General features: G+C 46.0%; 1 protein-coding gene across 2 annotated transcripts in view; it reads left to right on the top strand.

The window, feature by feature from the left end:
- The first annotated feature begins 2,784 nt into the window (after positions 1-2,784).
- PECR (peroxisomal trans-2-enoyl-CoA reductase) overlaps positions 2,785-14,174 on the top strand; it is a 28,566-nt gene continuing 17,176 nt past the window's right edge. Inside the window, exons 1-2 of one of the 2 annotated variants that reach the window (XM_032764443.2) lie at positions 2,785-2,925; positions 6,446-6,579. In XM_032764443.2, the coding sequence (XP_032620334.1) occupies positions 2,796-2,925; positions 6,446-6,579 (264 nt within the window). In that variant the 5' untranslated portion in view covers positions 2,785-2,795. Of the gene's footprint in view, positions 2,926-6,445; positions 6,580-13,141; positions 13,731-14,174 lie in introns of those variants that run through there. The other variant, XM_075070317.1, reaches the window with a different exon arrangement.

Genomic DNA, 14,174 nt, shown 5'->3' with positions numbered 1-14,174 from the left:
TTTATTTTAAAAATATTTCCTCTCCCAGAAAATGACTTTTAAGGAGCTATTTTCTTTGGAGAAGCTATGACTGACAGGTGTACTCAGCTGGATGTGTATGATGATTCCTGAACGTAAGGAGTTTTGAATATTGAGAAATTATTTTTTTAAGACACTTAACCTAAATGCAAGCCACTGATTTTCCTGGTGACGCAACTTTACATCTTATGATGAGGCATTTGCAAACTCATAAGAATTGTTAAAAAGGAAGTCATTTTAAGGATACAAGCTCTGAGAAATAACATTTCAGTAGGCATGCATTTTTTTATGGTTATCAGATTATAAACAACCACCAGAGTTTTGCCCGGATTTTCTCTCTGAAAAAGCTTTCCTTGGTTTAAAGGCATATGAATGCATGTGAAACTTCCCTTTTGCTTCTTTCAAAAACGTTCCTCTTCAAAGGGATCATGGGCAGGAATCCCACCGTTCAAGGGGGAGACATGGGAGCTAGATAGATCAGACACAGATAAGAGGGGGGGGCTGAGTGGGTTTGTTTCTCGTGCCTTGGAGGACCTGCAGTCTTAGTGCTGGTCGAGACCTATTTTTTGAGGAGCAAACAAGACAGAAATATATCCATTGTCGACCAAGTCTCTTTATTCCACTTAATAAGCAATAGCGACTATCTCCAGATCAATCATAAAGACAAGTCCGAGTGACCTGGACAAGGACCATTATTTTGCGACAGGGAAGCAATGCAATTCCGAGCGGTCAATATCGCCTTTCACGGGAAGCCATGGCACTAATTCCTTTCTTTCAGAGGCAGCAACGACTTCTGCAGTTTTTGCAGCAGCCGCTGGTGCCCAGGAGAATGGGGCACGGTTTCTGGCCCGCATTTCATTTGTTTGCTATATTCAAAGTGCCAGAGACTTTTATTTGGAGGCGGACAGGTGACTAAAAACCGCCTTTCTGTCTAAAGTTTGCTCACATGCCAGTTGCCTTGCAAGAGAACCCTTTGGCACTCTGCGATCGACTGGAATTCTCACGGCACTGGGGAACTCCAAGTGCATGCCAGCAAGTCCCATTTCAATGCACCGGGGAGATGAATCACTCTCTCCCAGTTGCATAAACCATCACACGTGCAGGATGAAACCGTTTCCCACGTGCAGCATGGAAGGAACCGCAGTCTATGGCTACACGCGTCGCAACGGTGAATGTCTTCACGAATGCCACGTGGAATCCTACCCAGAGCGGGTTGCTCTATAGACTTATCAGCATAGACTTAAACATACTCTGTCTGTAAATTCAGTGGCCGTCTAGGACATTCATTAGGAGGCAAGGCGGAACGTTGCAGGGGAAGATGCCCACTGCGCTTGTTGAAGAGTTGTAGTGTGGTGCCTGTCCCTCTCGTCCTCCTGCCCCCGTATTTAAACCGCAGCAGACACTTACAACGGGCAGACTCTGGCTGCTGCCACTGCCCTATGGAAATTCAAGGTACCAGCGGGGGAGCAGCGGGGCAGGCAAATAGTCGGGCCAGTTACACCGACTCAATGCACAGAGAACACTTCAGATAGCAAAAATCACCTGACGCGAAATCAACTTACCTGCTGCCCGCAGCTGGGTCTGCGTGGTGGTCGGTGGCTTCGACTCCAACTGGGTCTGCCGAGGCGGGTTGAGGACTGGAGATGCGCTGTCCCGGCCGTGTCTGCAGTAGGGCGGGTGAAGGGGTGGAGCGCTCCGGCCCCCAGCCGGTCTGTGGGGGGGGGGGGCTGGGGACGTCCTGCCCGCCGGTCTGTAGTGGGGGGGGGGGGCTGGAGAACGCTCTTGCCCCACAGGCCGGTCTGCAGTGGGGGGGGGGGGCTGGAGGCTCTCCATGGCCCCGGCCGGTCTGCAGGGGGGTGGGGGGCTGGAGGACTCTCTGCTCCCAGCCGGTCTGCGTGTGGGGGCGGTGCTCCTGCCCCCAGCCGGTCTGCAGTGGGGAGGGGGCGGGGGGCTGGAGACTCTCCTGCCCAGCCGTTGCAGTGGGGGGGGGCTTGGAGAACTCTCCTTTGCCCCAGCCGGTTGCAAGTGAGGGGGGGGCTTGGAGACTCTTCCTGCCCCCCAGCCGGTCTTGCAGTTGGGGGGAGGGGACTGGGCTTCCTGCTCCCAGCGTGTCTGCAGTGGGGGCGGATTGGCTTCCTGCCCAGCGGTCTGCAGTGGGGGGGGGGGGCTGGAGGGACTCTCTGCACCCAGCCGGTCTGCAGTGGAGGGGGGGGGCTGGAGGACTCTCCTGCCCCCAGCCGGTCTGCAGTGGGGGGAAGGGGCTGGAGACTCTCCTGCTCCCAGCCGGTCTGCAGTGGGGGGCGGATGCTCCTGCCCCCAGCCGGTCTGCAGTGAGTGGGGGGGGGGCTGGAGACTCTCCTGCCCCCAGCCGGTCTGCAGTGGGGGGAAGGGGCTGGAGACTCTCCTGCTCCCAGCCGGTCTGCAGTGGGGGGCGGATGCTCCTGCCCCCAGCCGGTCTGCAGTGAGTGGGGGGGGGGCTGGAGACTCTCCTGCCCCCAGCCGGTCTGCAGTGGGGGGCGGATGCTCCTGCCCCCAGCCGGCTGCCGCTATCGGACACCCGTTCCCCCTGCTGGGCTTGCCTGGGGGTGGCGGGGGGCGCTGTCCCCAGCCAGGGCCTAGGGTCGGGACGGGGGAGGGAACCTGGCCGAGGAAGATGCTTCTGCCGCCGTAGCAGCCTCCCAGCCTCAGCCCCGGGCCAGGTCTGGGGGCGGGGCCACGGCGGGTCACGTGGGAGGGCGGGGCGCCCATGGGGCCCGAGGCGGGGGCGCTGGGGTAAGATGGCGGCGCAGGGCAGTGGCGCGCGCTGCGGGGCTCTGGCTGCCGGGCTGTTCCGTAACCAGGTGGCCATCGTGACCGGCGGCGGCACGGGCATCGGCAAGGCCATCACCGCCGACCTGCTGGGCCTAGGTGGGGCAGGGGGCAGGAAGGCGAAGAATGGGGGGAGCCCTTGCAGTGGGGAAGCTGGCATGGGGGGGCGCTCCACTGAGGAGGTAGGTGGGGGAGAAAATAGGGGATCCCTCCAAAGAGTCAGTGCACTAGGTGAGCCCTGTGGGAGAAGAAAATGGGGATCCCCAGAGGGGAGAGGGAGGAAGGCACTTCAGCACCTTCTGTCACAGATGCTTTACAAACCCTCATTCCGTCTCTCCTCAGCGTGTCATTTAGGTTTATACTGCCCAGATTGGAAGGGAGACTGGTGCAGTTTTCGTTTCCAGATAACAAACTCCCACTTTGTAATTGGCACAAGCATGTCTTTATTCGCCCACTGAAACTGGCTTAAGTCAATTAAGCTTAATGTGGTAATTTACTTGATTTAAAAACGGTGGATAAAAATCAATGGTTTAAAAAAAAGATGTTTTATTTAAATTGGATATTTTTGATAAAAAGGCTTTTTCCTCAAAAAGCAATCTCAAGATAGTTTTAATTAAGATACATTATAGGTCAAAGATATCTCATTGTGGAATAGAGATTATAAATTCTAATTCTGTAGTATGAGACATGTAATGTTTAAGAAGAGTTTTGTAAATGAATTCCAATAGATCATGGATTAGGGACCCAATTTTATGGGGTTCCAGGGACTTCTGTATAAATGATTTAGGTTAATCTTTGTATCTACCCAATGGGTCTCAGTGCCCAGTCTAGAAGATACCATCAGAGATGCTTAGTTTTGCAGTTCTCAGACTGTGGATTTGTATCTCCAAAGAACATGCTTGTTAACAGCAAAAATGTTTTTAAATAAATTAATATAGAGAGGTGAGAAATAACAGACCTCAACCCTATTGTTCTTCTGCAAATGTGTGTACATAGAGTCAATCCCTTACCTCTCTCTAAAAATGCAAAGTTTCAGAAAGTTCAATGAATAGAAGATTGGTGGGGGTAGAATAGATCTGGACAAGAAGAAATCTGGAGATCAATGTGAGAAGGGAGGAACAGACAGTAGAAACAAAAGTTTGAGCAGCATCTTCCAGAATGCACTTCTATGTAGAAATCCATGATTAAATCGAGTCCACCTCGTTTAAAAATGAGTATAGTTGCCCCAGTACAAATTTGGTAGCTAGATGATACCTCAGTTTCTGAGGGAACATCTATACCACCTGCCGGATCGGTGGGTAGCAATCAATCTATTGGGGATCAATTTATCCCATGTAGTGTAGACATGATAAATCAATCCCCGATCACACTCCCCTCAACTGCTGAACTCCAGCTCAGCAAGAGGCGGAAGCAGAGTCAACGGGGGAGTGGCGGCTGTCAATCCCGTGCCGCAAGGATGCAAAGTGAGTGATTCTAAGTCGATCTAAGATACATCGACTTCAGCTATGCTATTCTTGTTGCTGAAGTTGCGTATCTTAGATGGATATTCCACCCCCCCAGTGTAGACCAGGCCTGAGCTTCCTATGTCTGCTGCAACAGCCTTTAAATCTTGAGTGCCTTAGACCTGACACCTCACCTGTAAACTTGGAGAAAAGGCATGCCTTATGTAAATGGTCATGCCAAAGTATCTTGGTATTACACTATGCATTTTGTTGGCACAGGTGGGTCATGGACTTTATTTTTTTAATCACTGGTCCAGGACCACTACTTAGAAGATTGTACTTGTCCCTGATCTGTTTGTAGTTGTCCATAGTCAAGCCCCTTTGCAACACATTTCCACAGTATTTCAACAGCCGATATTTTGCAATGCCTGTTGTTAGAGGTCTAGGGCCTAGTCCTGAAATGCTTACTACTGGGCATGGTACCTATTATGAGTCTATTCACTGATTTCAGTGGGTACAGTCTTGGTAGTTAGCACAGTTCCTGATAGTAAAGAATTTGTAGGATTGGACCTTTTTAATGCTTTACATCAGCCGAAATCTTGGGGTAGCAACTTTTCCAATGTTGTTCATTTCTAATCCATGTTGTTGGCAAGATATGTGCCCTTAATCAGGATATGTGCCCAAGGCCTTCCGTGGTGCTGCTTTGGCATAGGTCCAGGCTAGAATCTACTGTGTCTTATATCCTCGTAACCCTTGATTTTTTTTTTTCTTTTGTAAATCATAAGGAGAAACTAGCTGGTTATTCCTGTTCACTACTTTGAATGTATTACAGTTTATGGCATTTATATTTGCTATATTTTATTTAGATGTACTGTTATACAGAGAATTAGTATTTTTTGTTAGATCTTGTTCATTGTCTCATCTTTTATACTACTTTGCTGAATTAGCATAACCTGTTCATTGGTGATCAGAAGTGCCACTTCTGGTATGACAAGACTTTGAACTCTACTGCTCTAAGCTATACTAAAAGCTCATGAATAACTTGACTGTTTTGGTCACGTTATTGTGAACATGACCTGTGCGCTTCTGCTAAGAGGTAGGAGACTTGCGTCTGAGCAGCACTTTTAAAGTCCGCTAACATAAGACAATAGCACCGGGTGACTGAAATGCTCATTTCTAAGGGCATGCTGCTGGCGTACTTCCCTCTGTATTGATGTCAGGAAATAATGAGAAGTCAAATTCATTCCTGATGTAACTCCACAGAAATCAGTGGAGTTGCACCAGGAATGAATTTGGCCTGGTTTGTGTACTTCATAGAATGAAACCTTCAATGCTGATTTAAAGTAGTCCTGAACACTCTAGCAATCTATGTGAATCTAATTTGCTTGCAGCAATCTAGATCCTACTGAACAAGTGTCCACGCATAGTAAAATAATATTACAGTTGGCACTAACTGGCTTCACCACATTGAGCTTTGAAAGCCAAGGATTAAATGGTCTGTGAAGACTGAGCTCCCTTCTCTTCCCACTTCCTCCAGCTCAGGATGTTAAGGATGCTGGAGCAGCATATGGGAAGCTTGCACTCACTACTGCTCGCCATAATGTACCTTTATCTAGTAAAGAAGTTTGGTCTCTAGGGCCATAATGCAGCAACTCTTCTGAGCATTACATACACATACTACTCACTGAGCTCCAGTAAATCGGCTCTTGTTTGATACAAGGAGTTGAAATACCTTTGAACGCTTTTTTTTTTAATTAGCAATTCTGAGGTTCTTAATTCATAGATTGGGCAGCCCTGGGCACAGACAACAACGTAATAACTGGGGGTGCTGTGCTGATTCAACAATTTACAGGCCATCCTAATAATGTCAGTAGTTGTGGAGCAGAGGGAAGCAAATTGCAGCCAAATTTTCAATCACTTTCCCTCTAGCACTTTGTAACCCTGCAAATAAGCCTGGCTCTGATTGTAGAGCCTTCTTACCTCCAGAACTTACATGAGGGAAAGAAATGTGAACCCACAGAGACCAGAAAGTTACACTGACTGTTGATCTCTAACTTCTAGGCAGCTATTAATGAGCTGTCAGTCTTGCAAGAAATCTCTGACCTTATTGAATGTCTAATACAACTATCCTATTTGAACAGCTTCTGTCTAACGGGTTTTTGTTTTTGTTTTGACAGGTTGCAATGTAGTTATTGCCTCTCGTAAACTTGACAGGTTACAAACTGCTGCAAAAGAGCTGGCTGCTAAAATCTCTTCCTCAAATCCAGTCAAAGTGACCCCCATACAGTGCAACATCCGCAGAGAAGAAGAGGTAATCCAGACAAATTCCTCTTGTGTTTTAAAATGTTAAAGATGTGTTGAGGCTATTAAAGTTGTCTCAATCCTCAAAGGCTCTTCTTTGGTCTTGCTCAGAAGAATGAATACCATAGATCATGTAAATGCATTGTAGCACTTTTTGATTTTACTGTTACCACAAAACTTTAGATGCAGGGGAAGAGAGGATAGAAAGGACTGAAATTAACCATTTCCTGGAGGTTGGCTGTTACGGCAGGAAATTATTTTACTGGATACGCCCTCCTGATCCTTAATGGGTTGGTTCTACTTAGTGCTCCAGAGAAGTGTGTGTGTGTGTGGGGAGAGGAGGAACATCACACCCGCAATGGCACTTGCAAATATGCCCTTTTAAAAATGTCTGACACCTCGGATTTGATGGTTATTTTAACAATCTCTGTGAGTAAGAATCACTGTACTTCAACATCTAGCCCCACTTATACCCATTGCAGTTTCTTATGGTCAGCTGCTCTCCTCTTGACTCATGAGATGGCAGGGCCTGCCAACATCTGATGGGACAGAGAAGTCAAACATTGACTACTCCCCTCAGGTCAGGGTAAAATCAGGCATTTTGCAGTTGCATAAACCTTTGTTCAATAGCTAATGTAGACTCTTTACCTGCCAAACCGCAGGAGCTAAACAGCAGTATTTGATTCTTTCAGCAGTCTTGTAAAGGGCCATGCTGGTGAGGGGGGAAAAAACATGGGATCAAAGTGGTTGAGCCCTGGAGCTAATGTACTCCTCCCTGGACTGGGGATTGGAATGCCTCCTGTTGCTCTGCAGCAGCTTGTCTGGGTAGCACCCCGATGCTGCTCCTAGATAGGCCAAAGGAATTTAATCTTTCTTCATTGGCTGAAGGAAAATAACTGTGATAATGGGCTTGGAATATGTACTGCACAGCTGTGTGAGAGGAGTCACCTCCTTGAGGCAACTCTTTAAGCAGGAAAATGCTTGTAATTTGAATGGTCTTCTGTGTGACACACAACTTGCTGAAAATCCTAAATGCTTCTCATGGCTGAAGGTCTTTATGCTTGTAGATCATGGGGCTCAGACTGAAAGTGACTGACACAGACTTGATTAACTATTAACTAACTGGCTGAATACTGGATTGACAATTTCTTTTGAATTAAGAAGTGATTGAAGACTTTGGACGATGTCATAACGCCTGCTTGAGAGCAGAAGAGTGGGAGGGGGACAGGTAATCTGTTTCTCTTGTAAGGATTCTGACCTTAGTATCCAATTAAAATTGGAGAAAGCTTTAGTAATTTAGAACTGAAGATGAACTGTGTTCCAGTTTCTAGATCTCTCTAAAATCTGGCAGGTGAATGAATGCCTGCTTGTTGTTACTTTATAAATAAACATTAAAAAATGTAATGATTGAGTTTGACCCTTATTCTAACACAATCTTGAACATGTTCATGAAAATACCTAAACTTCCTGATCTGTGATGGCAATCCTTGACTCATCTGGTGAATTTTTCTAACCACTCAAAGCACAACAAAATTTAAAAGCACATACCTACCCTTCAATAGCTATATACATTCTAAACCCATCTGGTCAATTTTACTACCATGAAACAATCACAATAAAAGAATAGAATAAAACATAATAATGCCATAAGAGATTTATAACAATGTACCTGGTGCCTTTCAACTGGAAAGCCCCCTAAGGGGCTGTCCAGAGTGTTTCAATTCACTGGCCAGTGAATTTCAGCTCAGTATCTACCAGCAGCAGCAATGCTATGTAATAGGTTAGGACAGATGGCAAAAGTCGACTTGAGCAGTTGAAGCTACAAGGGCAATATAAATAGGAGGAATAGAAATACCAGAGTCAAATAGTATCAGAGGGGTAGCCGTGTTAGTCCGGATCTGTAGAAAGCAACAAAGAGTCCTGTGGCACCTTATAGACTAACAGACGTATTGGAGCATGAGCTTTCATGGGTGAATACCCACTTCGTCATACGCATGTAATGGAAATTACCAAAGGCTGGTATAAATATGCAGGCAAGAATCAGTCTAGAGATAACAATGTTAGCTCAGTCAGGGAGGATGAACCCTCTTCTAGCAGCAGTTCTTACTATAGTTATTTTCCCCATTTTAAAGATTGACGTATGGAGAAGTGACTTATCCAAGATGCCACAGTGAATCCATCAAGGTAGGAAAAGAATGCCAGAGACCTTACTTGCAGCTATATTCAGTAACCGTTAGATATAGGTAGTTCTAGTTTTTATTTTTTTGTGGTCCTCTAGCCTGATGTCTGGCATAACATGGGCCATGGAATTACAGGGCAAAATTCTTGCATCAGGTTCAATAACTTCTGGTTGAATTAGAACATCTCTCATAAAGGCATCAGTCTTGTTCAAAATACTTAATTCTAATGATTAATAACTTTCACTGTTGCGCTCTATTTCTAGTATGAATGTCAAGCTGCAACTTCCAGATGTTAGCGTACAAAGTTATAACAAGCCCTATTAAAGAACACTCTATCAAATATCTCCTCCCTATGTAGATCCACGCAGCCTGGGATCAAATCACTCTGAACTCTCTTTTTTTTTTTAATGAGCTCTTCTCTGGACCCTCTCTAACTTCTCAGCATCCCCCTTGACCTATGGACAGCAGAACCAGATGTTCTTCCCTCCCTAACATATAGTCTGATTTCAAATACATTTTGATATCCATGAGAAGTCCTGAATAAGAAAATGAAACTTTCATCCTATGTTCCTTAGGTACAGCCTGTAATTCTTCTTAGCTAACTTCATGGGTTGCATTCACGGGTTCCCATTTAAGTTTTGTGTGTTTAACATTCTCTGCTTCTGGACTTTCCAAGGGTCACTACATTATCACCATTTAGTTATTTCCTAAAATCAAACAGATATTTGAGCAACCTATTGCTCCAGTTTCTAAATCAGACTTGTGTGAGTGGAGGTTACCAGAGTACTTCCTCAGGCCAACAGTGACTGTAAATACTGTTTACAGTGCATTTGGCTCTCTTGCAGGGAGTGCAGTGAAAGGGTTTTTGGAGTGCTCACCCGCAGTCTCTCTGTCTGAGCTCTAAAAGACAACCTACCTGTCTGTCCTTGAATTGAAGGATGGTGGCTGAGACTGGCACTGTCAGAGGAGGGATCCAGTGCAGATATGGAGGATTCTTGGGAAGAGGTTGTGGTCCTGTGGACTAATCCCGATAGAGCTGAGACTGGGATAAGAGACTCATGACAGCAGTTTTAAGTATCATTTTGTGTTACAGTATAAAAACACAAGACCGGTGTCTTTTTTGGCTGCAATCTCATCATCTTTGTGATATCTCAAACACTTGGAAAAGTAAACCTTCCTATTTAAAAATACAAAACAAAAAGCCACAGAAATCAGGTACAGGAGCAAGGTGTGACCCAGTGTGCCTGGGGTAGCCCTTACTGAAAATGCCAAAGTCTGGGTAGGCTGCAAAAAGGAAAGCTGATTCTTCTAAAACTGGTGGATAACACTGAAGTTAGACTCATTAATCAGTCACAAACTGTGCTACACTGGTTATCAGCAGGGCCTCCCAGAGGATTCAGGGGCCTGGGGCAAAGCGGCGAAGTGGACATAAAAAAAAAAAAGGCACCATCTGCTGCAGTGCTTGTACTCACTGGGTGGCACTCTGAGTCTTTGGCAGCGAGTCCTCCACTCCGTGTCTTCGGCAGCACTGAAGGACCTGTGGACCAAGACCCGGACTGCCGCCGGGTGAATAAAAATTAAAAAGGCGCCTGTAGCCTGGGAAGGGATTCTTGGCCAGGGCTTGCGGGGCCCTGCAGGGCCTGGGGCAAATTGCCCAACTTGCCCCTTCCCGGCGGCCCTGGTTATCAAGAAGCTAAAAAAGAAATCACACAGCCTCCTTTGTTGCATTCCAGTAAAGTATTGCATTCTGGCTTCCAGTCAGCACATAGTCCAGTACAGTGAGACGTTATTTAGAAAACTCTGCTCACTCTACAAAACGTTTTTCTGGCCCCAAAGGGCCAGCCACATTGTCAGGTCAATATTAGGTTGGATCTTACCCAAAATACCATGTTGCCAGCCAATCCTTTAGTGTCTAAACCTAAAGGTTTATTATAAAGAAAAATGAAAGGACAAGTAGAGGATTGTTAAATGATAAAGCACTCAAATACATAAAGAGATTCAAAGTCCATGTATCAGGTTCTTAGCACTGTTGGTGAGTTTCCTGGTTTGAAAGTCCCTCTGGAGCACATCCACAGCTTGGATAGGTCATTCAGTCCTTTGTTAAAAGCTTTTTCAGTTTGTAGAAAAGTTACTCCAGAGGTAAGAAGCAGAAATGAAGACAAAATGGAGATGCTGCTGCTGCCTTTTGTATTCTTTAGCCATGAGGCTTGTACTTCCTGTATCCCAAACGCAAGCTTCACAGCACATGGAAAAGCCTTAGAGTTCTTTGACCATAGGCATGCTGACTCAGCAGGTATAGTCTCTGGCTTTTTTTCAATGGGTTTATTGTACAGTTGATGACCCTTGATGGGCAATTGAACAGGCTAGGCCGTGCTGATGCCAATCTGGCGGTGTCACCTAGAAATACAGCACAAGTTTGGAAATACAGATATACCATACATAGCTATAACTTAATACAAAGGTAATACACACCTATAAACAGGATCATCATACTTGGCAATTTGTAACATTTTTGCAGACACCTCACGGTATATCTGGTCAGATTCATTGTAATTTTATAATATTGGTGTCAATATCATAAAGTGTCCTACATATTCCATACAGTGTCACACAAGGCATCTCTTCTCTCCTGGAGCCCTTCATGGCTCCAAAGACAAGTAAGAATTTTATCTCAGTTTTAACTCCAGAGAAACTGCAGCAGAGATTCTTGAGTAGAGGAGTTCTAAGGAGGATGAAACTGCTTTCAGAATCGCCAAAAGATCTTATTCCGCTGTTCTGAATCTCCTAATAGAACATCTAGTGTGAAGATGACATAGTGTTCACTCTATCTTGTCTGCCTAGTTTGAAACTGTATCACACAAAGCTTTTGAGATTGCATCTCTCCACACGTAGCGCTTGCATTTGGGTTGTCAGGGCTCTCATCAGCCTACAAAGTGCTGAAGAAGCCGTATTGAGCACTGCAGTAGAAGATTTATGCTAGACATCCGGGGAATAACTTATTGAATGCAAGTTTTGATATTTCTTTTAATCTTTATCCTCAGGGGCCTTCTTGCTTTCTAGCTAAGATGTCTTTTCACTAAGTATGCAAAAAATAATCCTGCTTGCTGGTGAAGGGCTTTCATAAATAGTGCCTCACTTGTCATGTTCCTTTAATTAAAAAGACAATGCTGCTGCTTTATTGTCTTGTTTCTAGTTGTTTTACATACAGTATTTTGCAAAGCAAGTCTGTTTGTTAAGGCTGTTGGGAAAAGGAATTCTGGAACATGGCTATGTAAAGAGCAAGAGCCTATGTAAAGACCTGGGTTTCCCTATTCTATTTCCATGGGCGAAGGGATGTTTCATCTGGAACAGCAAATTTGGATCTCTGGTGCCGCTCTTTGGAATAGAGCATATGTGGTGACCAGTATGGGCTCACTGAGGTCATGAGGCAGTAGTGATCTTAGTGATTTGGATTGAATACTAGTCAGTATCCCACACTTGCTGTTACAGATGCGAGAGGGAGGTAGAGTGCATTCAGCTTCTGCGGGCCAAGATCCAAACTAAGTGGCTGTGTATCCCTTGTGTCAGGCCAACCCCCTTTCCTCAAGTTCCAAGGAACCTACCACTATTTAGCTCTTGTACCCCACTCTGTAGGCTGCAGGGATGGAGGAGCCCCATGATTCCTTTTTCTGGCTGCTGAGCGGGGAAGAGACTCTTCCTCCAAACATCAAGCAGACAGGGAAGAGTTGTCCTCCCCACATTTCCTGTGTAGCCGTAGAAGAGAGGTGGAGTTGAGACTCCTTCTCTACCACCTGCACAATCAGGGTACAGGTTCCAGGACAAGCTTCTTTCTCCTCTTCCTTCATGGGAGAGGGATGGGCTTCTCTGCCCAGCTGCTGCTTCTCCACTGCCTCTACATGGGTGAAGGAGAGGGTCCTAGTACCTACAATGCCACCAGGTCTTTCTTTCAAGCATAGCTAAGCTGGGATTCTTGGTGTGCTTGAGATCAACCAAGTGCTCTTAGCATTCCCAGGACTGCATCAGTGTCCCCGACTTCAGGATTGCAAAAACTTCCGTGGATGAGGAAACTGGGGAATGAGACGCTGATTGGATACCAAACAGACAAGGCCCCTTGGGAAGGAGAAGTTGTGTGCTGTCACTGCAGTAATGCTGAGCACTGTAGCTCATTTGAGCATTCAGGGATGGCTTCCTTTTCCAAGAGACCTAAAATCCTCAAGCTTTACTGTAACTCTCTCCACTGACAGTTAAATGTAGCACACATTGGTATAAAAATACTCCGTATCTATCATGCGTGGAGTCTGTAGTGACAGAATGATTTGACAAATAATGAGTAAGGGATTTCCATTGTGTTTAAAATAGCAGCTGATAACACATAATGAACTTCCCTCATCTCAGGTGAAAGGGCCTCCTGTTGTCTTGATACACAAATACCGCAATTGCTAGCCTTTGATTCTCTGCACACTCTGGACAATTGGAAAAAGGCAAATATAGTGCCCATCTTTAAAAAAGGGAAGAAGGAGAATCCAGGGAAATACAGACTGGTCAGCCTCACCTCAGTCCCTGGAAAAATCATGGAGCAAGTTCTTAAGGAATCCATTTTGAAGAACTTGGAGGAGAGAAAGGTGATTCAGAACAGTCCACATGAATTCACCAAGGGCAAGTCATGCCTGACCAACCTGATGGCCTTCTATGATGAGATAACTGTCTCTGTGGATATGGGGAAAGCCACAGTATTCTTGCCAGCAAGTTAAAGTATGGATTGAATGAGTGGACTATAAGGTGGATAGAAAGCTGGCTAGATTATCGGGCTCAACGGGTAGTGATCAACGGCTCGATGTTTAGTTGGCAGCTGGTATCAAGCGGAGTGCCCCAGGAGTCGGTCCTGGGGACGGTTTTGTTCAACATCTTCATTAATGATCTGGATGATGGGATGGATTGCACCCTCAGCAAGTTTGCAGATGACACTAAGCTTGCGGGGGAGGTAGGTGTTGTCAGATGCTACTGGTGTGGTGCTCTGCTCTGTTCAGTGTTGATATCAATCGGCTGCGTGTGTGTTCCCTCTGTGTGCTGCCCCAGCTCTGCGCAGATAGCTGACACAGCAGACCCCGAGAGAACCCCCAGTGACCACAGACTCTAGTAAGGTATGAAGGCACATCAGCCAGGTTTATTGTCGAAGAGAAACAGAGTCTCCAGCTCCCTGGCAAACGAAGTCCAAGATGCTGCTAAGGTGCAGCTTGCCAGTACTTATGTGCTCCCTGGCAATGAACTCAGCTCAGTCAGTGGTGGGACTTTCCACTGCCCCCTAGGCTGGACAAAGACACTGCCCCAGAGATGCATTCTTATACACAGGTACAAACAAGTTACACATCACTTCTGACGTATTGAGGTGCGACCCTTCTGCGTAGCAAGGTACAACCCCTTCTAC

The sequence above is a fragment of the Chelonoidis abingdonii genome, chromosome 10 (genome assembly GCF_003597395.2).
Source record: "Chelonoidis abingdonii isolate Lonesome George chromosome 10, CheloAbing_2.0, whole genome shotgun sequence".
Taxonomy (NCBI): Eukaryota; Metazoa; Chordata; order Testudines; family Testudinidae; genus Chelonoidis; species Chelonoidis abingdonii.
Note: the sequence above shows the minus strand (reverse complement) of the source record. Positions and strands in the feature narration are given on the sequence as shown.